This window comes from Podarcis raffonei, chromosome 15 (genome assembly GCF_027172205.1).
Source record: "Podarcis raffonei isolate rPodRaf1 chromosome 15, rPodRaf1.pri, whole genome shotgun sequence".
Classification (NCBI taxonomy): domain Eukaryota; kingdom Metazoa; phylum Chordata; class Lepidosauria; order Squamata; family Lacertidae; genus Podarcis; species Podarcis raffonei.
Window position 1 is genome coordinate 20,316,137 of NC_070616.1, and position 12,090 is coordinate 20,328,226.

Here is a 12,090-nt window from a genome sequence, read left to right on the forward strand (position 1 = left end):
TCAGGAAGTCTGGGCCTGGTCAGTGCCCAGAAACCCACCTACAACACCTTGAGTTCCATTATGGAAACAAAGACAAGAGATAAATGTATTAAACAAAGCACATGAACAGCCTCGCAGCAGTGGATATAGGCACCACTGAGAGGGGTGGAGAAAACCCTATTCTGTGCTAATCTTCCTCTTTGGAAAAGAAGTATTGGATACACCTGACACCCTTGCTGGCTCGCTTAGAGTGATTGGCATTCAAGCACATCAGGCTCAAAACAAGCTGTTGGGGGGAACTCCAGCCTGAGAAGGGCAAGGCCCCTTCCAACTCCGAGTTCTGGCCGAGTGAGAAAGAAAAGAAGCAGAGAGCAAAGCATGCTGGGATGACTCACAGAGGGCCGTACCAAACTGAGAATGTCTGTTCATATCCACCATCATAGCCAGGCTCCCAGGAAACATTGGCAGAGGTCATGGAAACAGCGATGCGCACGTTGCCTGGGGCATGGGGGCTTGTGCCTGAAAACAGGGAAGAGGGGGAGAGAAAAAAGAATGAAACTGTTTAAGATGCTGAGGGGAAATGATTAGAAAAAATATTGTTGCACATCAAATTATAGAGTTATTTTTAAAAACTGGGGTGAGGAACCTTTTTCAGCCTGAAGGCCACATTCCCGCATGGGAAATCTCCCAAGAGCCACATGTCAATGGTGGGTGTGGCCAGACAAAGACAACTCTCCCTCCAAGCAAGCAAGAGGTACCATCAGAACTCAAAGACATATTACAACCAGGTAAAAGCAATAGAGGAAGGCACAGAGCATGGTCTGGGAAGGTGTGGCAGAGTCCAAAGGGCTAGCTGAAGTGGCCTGAAGGGCCACGTTCAGTCCCTGGCCCTGAGAGTCCTTGCTGCTGCTGCTGCTGCTGCTGCTGCTACTACTACTACTACTACTACTACTACTGTTATTATTATTATTATCTTTGAGTTCACTACTTGTCAGGGAACTGACATCAGAGATTAGCGGAGAGGGAAGCTGCTCCAATGATGCAGGGGAGGGAACTAGCAAGGAGAGAGAGAGAGCTTCCGCTGGGGAAGGAAACCAAGGTGACACCAGGAAGAAAGGGGAGGCTGAGAGTACTTCGGAGGGAAGGCTCCGAGACTCTTCCAGTGAGATCAGTGGGGAGAGCGCAGGACCTCCGCTTGGCACGCCTACTCTGCGCAGAAGGCTTCCGCGCAGAGAAGCTAGGCGGAGATTGGCTGTCAAGGAGTTTTTATGTTGGAAGAAGTTCAGGAAACGCCCACTGACGGATTCTGCCAGTGATTAAGACAGTCGTGTCGTAAGGCGCTGTCAAACTAGGGAAAGGTTTAGCTATACAACCCGCTTGGAGCAGCAAGGAGTTTTACGCATAAGCAACCCCAATTCCCATTACACTACTGTTTTGAGATCATTAGTGTGTTTAATAATCCTTACGATAATTTAGTCAAATTTTCTAAATTTGGGTAGCCTGCCCTATATTATACATTCCATTATCTTCATATTTCTTATTTTCTGTCCTTATCAGGACAAAGTACCAGGGCAATAGCTGTTAAGAAGCAGAGGAACAGAGAAGTGGAAATTAAAGGGCCAAGCAACCAGGTTCAAAGCTGGCAATCTTGTTTTGGAGAGGGTGTCACCATGCAACATCAGTAATTTTGACATTATTAATTTGAGGGCAGGGGAATGCAGCAGCAGCAGCAGCAGCATCCAGTGGGCAGCTTCCCTCTTTTCACAACCCTTGACAGAAACCTCTTCTGCTAATAGTGCAATAGTCTTTGTCCATTGGAAGCAACACAAATCCATGGGTCACTTCATGAGAATGTGAGCAGAGCCCTCCCAGAGCAGGAGAAAGGCCCATCTGGTCTAGCATCCTGTTCTCACAGTGGCCAACCAGGTGACTATGGGGAGCCAACAAGCAGATTCTGAGTGCAACAGAAGTTCTCTGCACTTGTGATTCCCAGCAATGGACATTCAGAGGCCTCCAACAGCCAAAGCAGAATGCAGACACCATGGCTAGTAGCCATGGATATCGTTATTCAGTGTGAATATGTCTAATGCTCTTCTACAGCTGTCCAAGTTGGTGGTCATCACTATGTCTAAAATGGATACACAACCAGTCCATGCAACCTGTACTTCAGGGAGGTTCAGCTGCTCATACCATTGCATCAGTGTGGTCTGTGTGCTGCATTGGGGCCTGTGGACCTTCCAGAAGCACATCCATTATCTTTAAGAAGATACATTATTTATTATAGGTCTATGTAGACATGACTGCTCACCTACTCCACATTATTTCTAGATAAAATAGAGTGTGATCCAGGGAAAATTCAATATTCTAAAGCCAAAGAGAACCCCTTAGTGATCAAATAATTATGAGGTTTCACAATTCTCCCTCCTTTGCATCCCCTCCACATATATGTTTGGAGGTTATATTGTCATATGAGAAGCTGGGCTTGCTCTGAGGTTGCCCCGAAACTATGGAATATCCTTCCCTAGGAACGTCTGCTAGTCTCACCCATTTGATTTTTTTCTGAACAGGGCTCTGCAGTCCACCTTCTGGTAGGAAGAGGATTGTGCCTCTGCCCTTTTGCTTATCTGTATAAGGAAAGAGGCAATGCTCTGGAAAGGTGCAGGTGAACCAAAGCAGTAATCAAGGAAGCACAGAGGATGTGAGTCCATAGGAAGCTGTCTTATACAGGGTCAGACCACTGGAGCTATTTAGCTCAGCATTGTCTACACTGGCTAGTGGCAGCTTTCAGACAGGGATTCTTTGCCAGCCCTACTCAGAGATGCCGGGGAATTCAACTTCAGACGTTCTGCATGCAAAGCAGATATTCCACCACTGAGCTATGGTTCTTCACCAAAATCTGAGTAACTGGAGGCCTGAATCCTGCTAGGCCCTGAAGCCATATATGTGTCTAGACTCATCATTTGCAGGTGAGAAACTTGCACCAACCAACAAGAAAGGATGCTCCTTTTCTTCCCCCTCAACCCATCTAAAGAAATAGCCAAAATAAAATTTAAAAAATAAAAAAAAGAATTAAAGAGCAGATTTTAGCAACAGGTTCATTGGAGCATGAAATTAAAAGGGAAAATGATCTTCTCTTCCTGGGAACCATCTATGACTCAGACATGGCATTTGCCACAGAGATCATCCAAGAAATATGAGCCTCCCTTGACACAGAGAAGCACATCACCTCCCTCCAATTATCCATTAGCCACTCTGCGGGCTGTAGGCTCAAACATTTTGACTCCTAGAGCAATCAGATGGGACAGTTGAAAAGTCCACACAATGAAATCATTGAAAAGAGAGGCAAAGAGAAGTTAGGGAAACAGCACTCAACCCAAAACACAGGGTGATGGATTGGCATTTTTTCATTCAAAGGTGGCAGAACAGTCTTCTCTTTTATTTCAGGTCAAACTTTCAAGAAAACATGCTTCCAGATGAGGTCACTGAGATAGTACTAACAGGTGATATCTGCTGTTTTCTAAAGAAGCTTATCAGGTTTCCCCCAGAAATAGTAAATAAGGATTAGATGGGTGGGGATGCATACTGCTATTTTAATGCCAACAACACTATGCAGATGTTGCAAAACAAAACAAAAAAACCCTTGAATTCATGAGGAACCCTGATTCTAAAATAAGTCTCCATCATTCCTCGCTCTTTATCTATGCCCAGCGCTGGATCAATTATGCATCACCTAGGAGCCTTTATGAACCTGATGGTGCCACCAGACCTTTGCTAGCTGGCTCTTTTCAAGGAAACATCAGTATCTGGGAATTTTCCTTGTCCTCCAGTATGGATCCAAAACTGGGTATCTTCTTCATACACACAGAGGCCAGAATTTCTAAATATGGAGATCAGCCTCCGTTGCACTTCTCCTTTCTCCACATACCCTTCATTCCCAGCATGCCTTCTCCTAATCCATTCTTTTCCTATTCTGGAGACACTATGTTCTATCTAAGAAGCCAGCCATGAGCCACGCCTCCTCCTCAGCGGACTCTATTCCATTCTCCTCCTCGCCACCAACATTCAGACATCCTGTCCTGTTTGGTTGTAACTTCTCATTAGGATTTTGTTCAACATTTCTCTTCCTACCCTTTCAATTGCAATGGTCAAGAGAGAACTGCATTCCTTATTACAGGTATTTCCATCTTCCTGGATACCACCACCACCTGCTCCAGGGGCGTCTTATCCATAGAGGCTAGTGGCGAAGGGCGCCAGGGCGCCAAGTTCTGAAGGGTGCCAGGGAAGAGGCAGAGGCTGGACGTGGCACCTCCCACCGTCCTCGCCCGCCTCCGCCATGCCGCGCCAAAGCAGCGCCGCGCCCGGAGCCTCCGCCTGCCATGGCCACTACGGCAAAAAGTGGCCAGCTGAGCCAGGAGCCACCACGTCCAGCCTCTTTCTCTTCCCCACCAGAGGAGCTGCCCTCCAGTCGCTGCCCGCCTCCTACAGCCCCGCAAAGCTGGGAGCGTCGCCGGCAGAGCCGTCCCCCCTAAAAAAAGTCAGCAACTCTGGAAAACGGGGGGGGGGTGCGGAGGGATCTTTGCACCACGGCGCCAGATATGCTTAAGACGGCCCTGATCTGCTCAAGAGACTTGTCCACAAAAGCAGATCTGCTATTTTCAGAGCCATCGGATTTGGGGCGGCTCCCAAACCGCTACAGTTCCAAGGTGTCCAAAAAGCACAGGCAAGACTATTTCACAACTACTGCAATTCAGTCACCACTTAAAAACAGTGCTCCAATGGTTGTGAGGGGGGGGGATGCTTATTATTAAAAGCCACAAGGTCCCCTTCCTGACGCCTTCAATTTTAGCCTAATCATTCTCCTCCCCACAAAAAAACCTGTAAAGAAATTGCACCTTTAAAGGACTGCCATGAAATGTAATTTGAGCAGTGATTTACTTTACTATTTTATTTTATATTTTATATTTTACTTTATTTTATTTTATTGCAAGCCACACTATTACACCTTGTTATCTGACTATTTCTCATACGTCATTCTTGTGAAATGTTACCATCCATAATGTGTATGTAAAGGGTTAACTGCAAGAGCTTCAGAACTCTGTGATGTCATGTGCTCTGTGGCAGTTATGGCAGTTGGTACCTTTATGGCAGTTAGTTGAACAGTCTTAACAGTTAGACCAGCAGGTATGCTGCGTTGTGCTGCTGTCTACCTCAGAGTCAGAGTTCATCTGTAACAATTTAATCTATGTACGATGTTTTAGCAACCTATGTATCACCTACCTGCGTTGTGTATTTAATCTGCAACTGCAAGAACACTAAGTAAAAACTATTTGCTCTTTAAACTTTAAAAGAGAGCATCTTGTGTAGTTTCTATAGGAGGGAAAAAGAGAACTAATTAACAGGTCGAATGACCCAGGACTGTCTTCCACAAAGCTCTGCTAAATGGGAACTAGAGTCTAATTCCCACAATTCTGAACCACCATTGCTCTGCTGGTTTAACAGTGCAATTGCTCGTGCTGATCTTCCCACAGCTCAGTGAGAACTATTTGCAAATGGTAGCTTCCTCAGGACCATTATCCGCAATAGCAAATATAACATTTTGCACTCCAGGAGAAGAAAAAACGCAAACATCCATGGCATCCCCCATTTGGCCATGCCCATGAACGCTTCCAATCCATTCCCATACCTACCGATGACGGTCAGATGAGTGCTAGCAGTTATGCTTGTGACTATGTTGGTAGCGACACATTCCCACTCTCCGTGGTCATCCTTACTGAGAGATCGGAACTGGAGGCTGCCACTTGGAAGGGTGTTGTGCTTGCTTCTACTGGGCTTCCCTACCTTGGTCAAACAACAGAGAAAGCACAGGGGGAAGGAAGGAGAAATAAAGAGAGAAAAAACACAACTCAGAGGCATGTTGCAAGGGCAGAAGAGTGAGGCGACACGATGCCAATGCTGCTAGCACAAACTGGGAGAGGGGTGCGATTCTGGGCCCTTCCTGCAGACACTTGGAGGCATCTTTGGCAAAATCATTGGCCAGAGAGGTCAGCTCCCAAAAGGCGGTATGAGCAGGTAAGGCAGGTGTGGAGAAAGGAGCACAAAGAGGTACAAGGCAGAGCTGGAGAACCAGCAGAGATGAGGGAGCAGGCAAGGACAGAGCAAGGAATAGGCGTGAGGGTGCTTCTGCTGCACAGATAAAGTGGGGTTTGGGCAGGGGACCCCCTTCACAGTGGACAGTTCCTTACTTGAAGGGTTGCCTGGCTCAAGTCCAGTTTAAATGAGAAAGAATCGTAAGAAAGAAGAGCAGGAACAACCCTGAAGTTACACATTCTCAATTAGCAGCTGGTCAGCAGGCTGAGCAGAGACACAGGTAATCAACCCATAGTCTGCTTCCTCTACAGTGAGATGTACAAATTTAGAAATAATTAAAACAGAAATCCAGTACATCTATGAAGTAGCACATGTAAATCTGCATCTACCACTCTTCTTTGAGGGTGGGTTGATGCATTAATTTTTCTTAGCCACTGTTATAGGAATTCTATGTTCATAAACTTACAAGGCAAACACATGCATAAGTATATAAACTACGTGTCTGAAATAGTACAGGAGAGCAATCCTGAAACCATTTTGACTCTCCCAAATTGACCTCAAATGTTTCTCTGCAAGGAGGAAGGAAATGGGAAAGCCTCCCCCTTGTCTTTTGCTAAAAAAAATCCTGTCTGAAGGGTGTATCTGTGTTTAAATAGGGTGAGCCTGTGACCTGGATTCAGGAACTGAATATTTACCATCACAAAAGAATGGCCAGGATGCCCAAATAAAAGCAATCAGTGACCATTAGGTATCTTGGCAGACAGGTTTTCTGCTGTAGACCACCTCTTCAGTGATGTATGTATGATGTTTTGGGGGGTAGTCTTGAGCCACAGGGGAGGCAATTTTCAAATGTCTATATAAGAGCTTGCACACCATTGTTCTAGGTTCCTCTCCTCCCTCCCTGCGTGGGGTGCATGGGGGACCCAGTTGCAACAGTTTAATAAAGATCATGCTTACTAGCTGCTTTGCTTCTCAATATACTCTGGTTGGCCTCTGTTATTTTCTCCTACCATTAGAGAACCTACTTAAGGACTCTATATGGGCTCTTAGATCCCCCATAAGGGAAAGGGAGCAATATTTTTCTTCTAACAGTCACCTTAAAAGGCACCTGCTTCTCACAACTGGTAGTGATGGCTGTGATGGCTGGAAAAAAGTACCCAAATGTTCCTGCGCTACTACCCCACTGGCAAAACACCCACTTGAGTAGAGCAGGCTTCTCCCTGCAGATGTTCACCCTCCAAAGGATGCAGGTCAGTGGGGTCAGGCAACAAAAAGATGAAGTGTTCTGTGTGACCTGAATGCCTGCATAATTCTGCAACATCTGAAGGCGGCCCACCTAACAGCTATGAACCTTACATAATTGTAATGTATGTTTAAAAAAGACAGTAATATTTGGGAGGCAGAATATATGAATTCTGGGATATGAAACACTGAGTGCATACATTTATCTGCACTATGACTTTAAACAACTTCTAGGCCAGTTTTAATGTCCATGGCCCCCAACCCAAGGAATCCTGGGAACTGCAGTTCTTCAGGGGTCCCTTCAAAAACTATCCTCCACGCCACAAAACTACAGTTACCAGAATTCTTTGTGGAATGGGTCAAAAGGTCATGACAGCTGATCTTGTCACTGGTAGATAGATATTCTTTTGCATTCTACGTACTGTTGTTCAGTTTAAAGCTTTAGGCCGCTAGAGGGAGCTACGACACCATGGATCTCACCTGCACTCACCCTATTAATATCTGGTTACATGATGAGGCAATCACTCTGTTTCCCTGGGGTTTCAGGCAGTGCCGTTTCCCAAAGTACAGGTATGGGAACCACAGGACTACAAGCCCCACCATCCCTTGCCACCAGCTGTGCTTGGTGGGGATGATGGGAGCTGCAGTTCAGCAATACCCTAAGGGACAAAGTTTCCCTGGATCTGCACCAGAAGACGGCCGTAGGGTGATGTTTAGGGTGGCACTTGGCCATGGGAATCACTTTAGCTGCAGCAATGGACAAAACAGATCTCCCCCTCCTGACCTCTGGCAGTGTATGTTGCTTCTGCTTGTCAAAAAGAAAGAAGAGGCGATGCTATAAGGAGGTACAGACAGTCCAAGCAGCAATCAAGGACACCCTGAGGACATGAGCAACTGCCTTATGCTGGATCAGACCACTGGGTCCACCTAGCTCAGTAATGTCTACACCAGGCATAGGCAAACTCAGCCCTCCAGATGTTTTGGGACTACAACTCCCATCATCCCTAGCTAACAGGACCAATGGTCAGGGATGATGGGAGTTGTAGTCCCAAAACATCTGTAGGGCCAAGTTTGCCTATGCCTGGTCTACACTGACTGGCAGCAGCTCTCCAGGTTTTCAAACTCTGTGTCTTTCCCAATACTACTTGGAGATGCTGTGGGATTGAACATGGGACCTTCTGCACACAAAGCTGATCCTCTACCACTGAGCTACTCCCCTTCCCTGAAGGTTCTGGGGCCCAAGTCCAGATGTGGAGCACAGCTAGGCAAGCAGCAGTAGGCTAGGACTCTTAAGAGAGTCAGAATGGGGAGAATGCACAACGGAAGATCACAGAAAAATGGGAAAGCTGATATCACTTGGTGGCTTTGGTTTGGACCTTACCCCCTGCTGAATCTCTCACAGCAGACACAAAATGGGAGAAACCCCCTTGTCCATTTGCTAAGAGTCAAAGCTTGAGGGAGGACACCCAGTGTGGGCAGCAGCTGAAAGAGATGTTTTGGGATGGGAAAGCTCAGAGCTTATACGCTACTTGTAAGAAATATGCCTTCACTGGAGGTATTTAAGCAGAGGCAGGAATACTATTTCTTAGAGCTGCAAGATTCCTGCATCAAGCAAAGGGAGTGGGACTGGATTACCTCCCAAGGTCCCTTTCAACACTAAAATTGCAATGCTCCTCATATGAAAGACTGCTGTAGTTAAGAGACAGCGTCCTCCTGACTGTACTCCAGCTGGGAACGGGAAAGAATTTTGAGTTTTGTTTACATTTTAAGGAGAAACTACCAAATTTCTCAAGCTGATGCACAGAACAAAAACCGGCTATCCTACAAAATTCACACTTCCCCAAATTCTGCAATGCGGTTGCCCAACCAATCTGTCTAAAATGTATATATTAAGGGAAAGTGGGAATAAACACACCTATATTTCATTAAAATAATGAACAAGAATGCATTGTGTTTGGGGAAATTGCTTGCAAAAATGTGCACACTAGTAAAAACTGAGTACAAACAAAGGTGTATTAAGAGATATTTGTACTCAAATGCTGACAAGATTTTCAGGAGGACCCCCCCAAAAAAATGCAAATTGCTGGGGAAATGTAGAGAACTGGATTTAAGAGTAGAAAAATGGAAAACAGAGAGAAGCAAAACTAATAGGTTCCTTCATCTGTAGCTCCAGCAAATCATGGTTTGATCTGGCAGTATGTTGCAAAATATTAGCACAGAAAGAGGCAAGTCTGTCCAATGCACTGCACTGGGGCAACTGCAGCACTGGAGGGAGGGGTCCACAAGGGGGGGCCTGCAGTAGATACCGGAGTGAGTGGAGAAAGTGGGCAAGTGAGAGCCAGTGTGGTGCAATGGTTAGAGTATCAGACCTGGGAGACCAGGGTTCAAACTCCCACTTAGCCATGAAGTTCAGTGGGTGACCTTGGGCCAGTTGCTGCCTCTCAGCCTAACCTATCTCATGAGGTTGTTTTTGTTGTTTTCTGGAAAAGTTTTCAATTAGCAATAATCGCGCCTCGGATTAACCTCATTGGCTACGATACTGCCACTGCGCAAAGCTATCTCATGAGGTTGTTGTGGGGACTAAATGAGGAGAGGGGAAACCTCGAGTTCCTTGCAGGAAAGGTGGGATATGAATGCAATAAAGAAATGAATAAAACAGAGCGGCTCATTTTGCAATTGCTGCTGTTGCTGGCTGACGGTGGCTAAGGTTTCTGCAGCTTCTAAGGCTTCCTTGCTAGGAGCTGGGTCTCTCCCCCACCCACCTGCGGGACGGGGGCAGCAGTAGTACAGCCCGAAGCGAAGCAGCTGAACCTGCAGTTTTGCTCTTACCGGGACAGAGTGTGGCTTCTCTGTCTGCAATATTCATCAAAAGCCAAAGGCACTGCAGATTTTTCTGGCAGGCCGGGTACCTTTCTCCAGGCGATGGCAGGAAAGGGGTCTCCTGCAGCAGCACAGGGTATCAACAGCTCCCTCCCTGCCTCTTGTCTGTACTCCCAGCCTGGTAGCACCGTAAAATAGGGCGGGTCCTGCAGCCAGGGATGGAAGGCAAGGGGAGAGAAAGGCGGGTGGGGGAAATTAAAAAATCGAACAACTCTCATTGAACGCACAGCCGAAACCTGCATTTAAAAAATCTGCCATCCAATTACAGAACTTTTAGCCAGTTAATGAGTCTGCCAAAAGCCAGATGGTTAAACAGATTACATTGACATACATACAATCACTGACCCATGTAAATTCACGGATGAGGCGGGTGTGCAATACCTTCTCTGTGTTCGTTCTCCCTTCGCACACTCTCTCCCACCAACGCTTAGCTGCTCACAACGCTCATGCAAGCATGCAGCTTGCTCGACTTGATTTGCACGATGCTCTCGTGCGCACACACTCACATTCACTGTCCATTTCATGGAGACAGTATGTAAGAGCTGCCCAATGCTGGCAGATTGACAGGTCATCTTCTCTGCTGGATGCCTCCAGCTGACAGCACCATCTCCTCCTCCTTGACATTTGCATGCTGACTTTTTCAGCTTCTTAGAAGGTGCATTGTTATAGTATGTCCTATCACTGGGGTCCCCACAGGCATCATGGTGCACTCAGATACCCCTTGGTAGCTGCCAGATCCTCATGCCCCTCCTCATTTTATTTTTTAAATTAAGGGTTCTTCCTCTTTTTTTGCATTTTGCAGTTGTTAGGTTGATTTTATTAAAGGGGGCTGCCTTTTTTTTGTCTGTTTTGTTTGTAAAGGTTGAAAGAATTTTGCTCATTGGGCAGGGAGGGTCTAAGCATCACCAGACATTGGTTCCCCACCCCCACCCCCATGAAATGGATACTTGTGGTGTCTGTGGCAGTTTCTTAGACTTCCAAGGGGGCCTGTGAGCTCAAAAGGGCTGGGGATCTGTGTTCTATCATATTAGCAACAGAATCAGGCAGACTCATTTCAATCGAATGAATCTACAATTCTTTCAAATCAGAGCCTGTGGTCTCTTCACTTTAGGTGAGCTGATCTGATTTGGGGCACCCACAGAGGCTCTGTACTGTGCCCCCGCACACCACACCCAGCCAGGAGAGCTTCACAACAGTCGTCTGGCCATCACAGCTGGCATTTTGTTGATGCGGATTGCATCCAAAGTTAGGCATGCTCAATGCAATATGCATAGTTCACAAGCTTTTCAGAACAGCAATATATCAAGAGGTGAGATACTAGCTGCCTCTGGCTCTTCCCAACTGTCCCTTAGAGTTATTGCATCAGGCTGCTGAGCTTGAGGGAGAAGCAGAGCAATTCAACTGCCTCTGTTGAGAGATCAGACACCTTTAGCCTTTCCTCAGATGTCATGTGGCAGCAGCCATTCCATCAGGGTATGTGGGCCATTTGCATTCAAGCTGATTGGTATAAGCACTTTAAGAAATGCTGCCTGACCTGTAAGGGGGGGGAGGTTCTGCCCTCCTCCCTCCCTGTTCCTTTTTCCTTGTGTGCCATGCCTTTTAGAATAAAAGCCTAAGGGTACGCAGTGCCACACTACTTCTCTTTTTTTGTGAGTATGCTGCTTTGTGAGCCTCTTCAGTTAAAGAGAAATATATTAATGTTTAAAAAGTAAATAAATACCTTCAGTACGAGTCGGGCAGGGGGGGACTGGCCCATTGTACCCAGGGCATTATAAGGCACGCAGGTGTATGTGCCAAGAGCTTCTTCCGTTGCCTCTTCTATTCGAATTGAGCCATCTTCCATCAGACTCCAGCCAGAAAACTGCACAGGCAAGAGAGAAGACTAGACACATTGCAGTTTTT

General features: G+C 46.5%; 1 protein-coding gene and 1 pseudogene across 6 annotated transcripts in view; both read right to left on the reverse strand.

The window, feature by feature from the left end:
- The window catches only part of IGSF9B (immunoglobulin superfamily member 9B), a 117,195-nt gene that overhangs the window by 26,000 nt on the left and 79,105 nt on the right, over positions 1–12,090 (reverse strand). For 5 of the 6 annotated variants that reach the window (XR_008327745.1, XM_053366793.1, XM_053366797.1 and 2 more), the window contains exons 9-12: positions 11,909–12,049; positions 10,218–10,334; positions 5,667–5,817; positions 375–498 (exon numbers count right to left, since the gene is read on the reverse strand). Coding sequence is in view for 5 of the 6 variants with exons in the window: in XM_053366793.1 (XP_053222768.1) it covers positions 375–498; positions 5,667–5,817; positions 10,218–10,334; positions 11,909–12,049 (533 nt within the window). In the remaining variant the exon portion in view is untranslated. The remainder of the gene's footprint in view (positions 1–374; positions 499–5,666; positions 5,818–10,217; positions 10,335–11,908; positions 12,050–12,090) is intronic. The other variant, XM_053366795.1, reaches the window with a different exon arrangement.
- On the reverse strand, positions 9,783–9,865 carry LOC128403257 (uncharacterized; annotated as a pseudogene).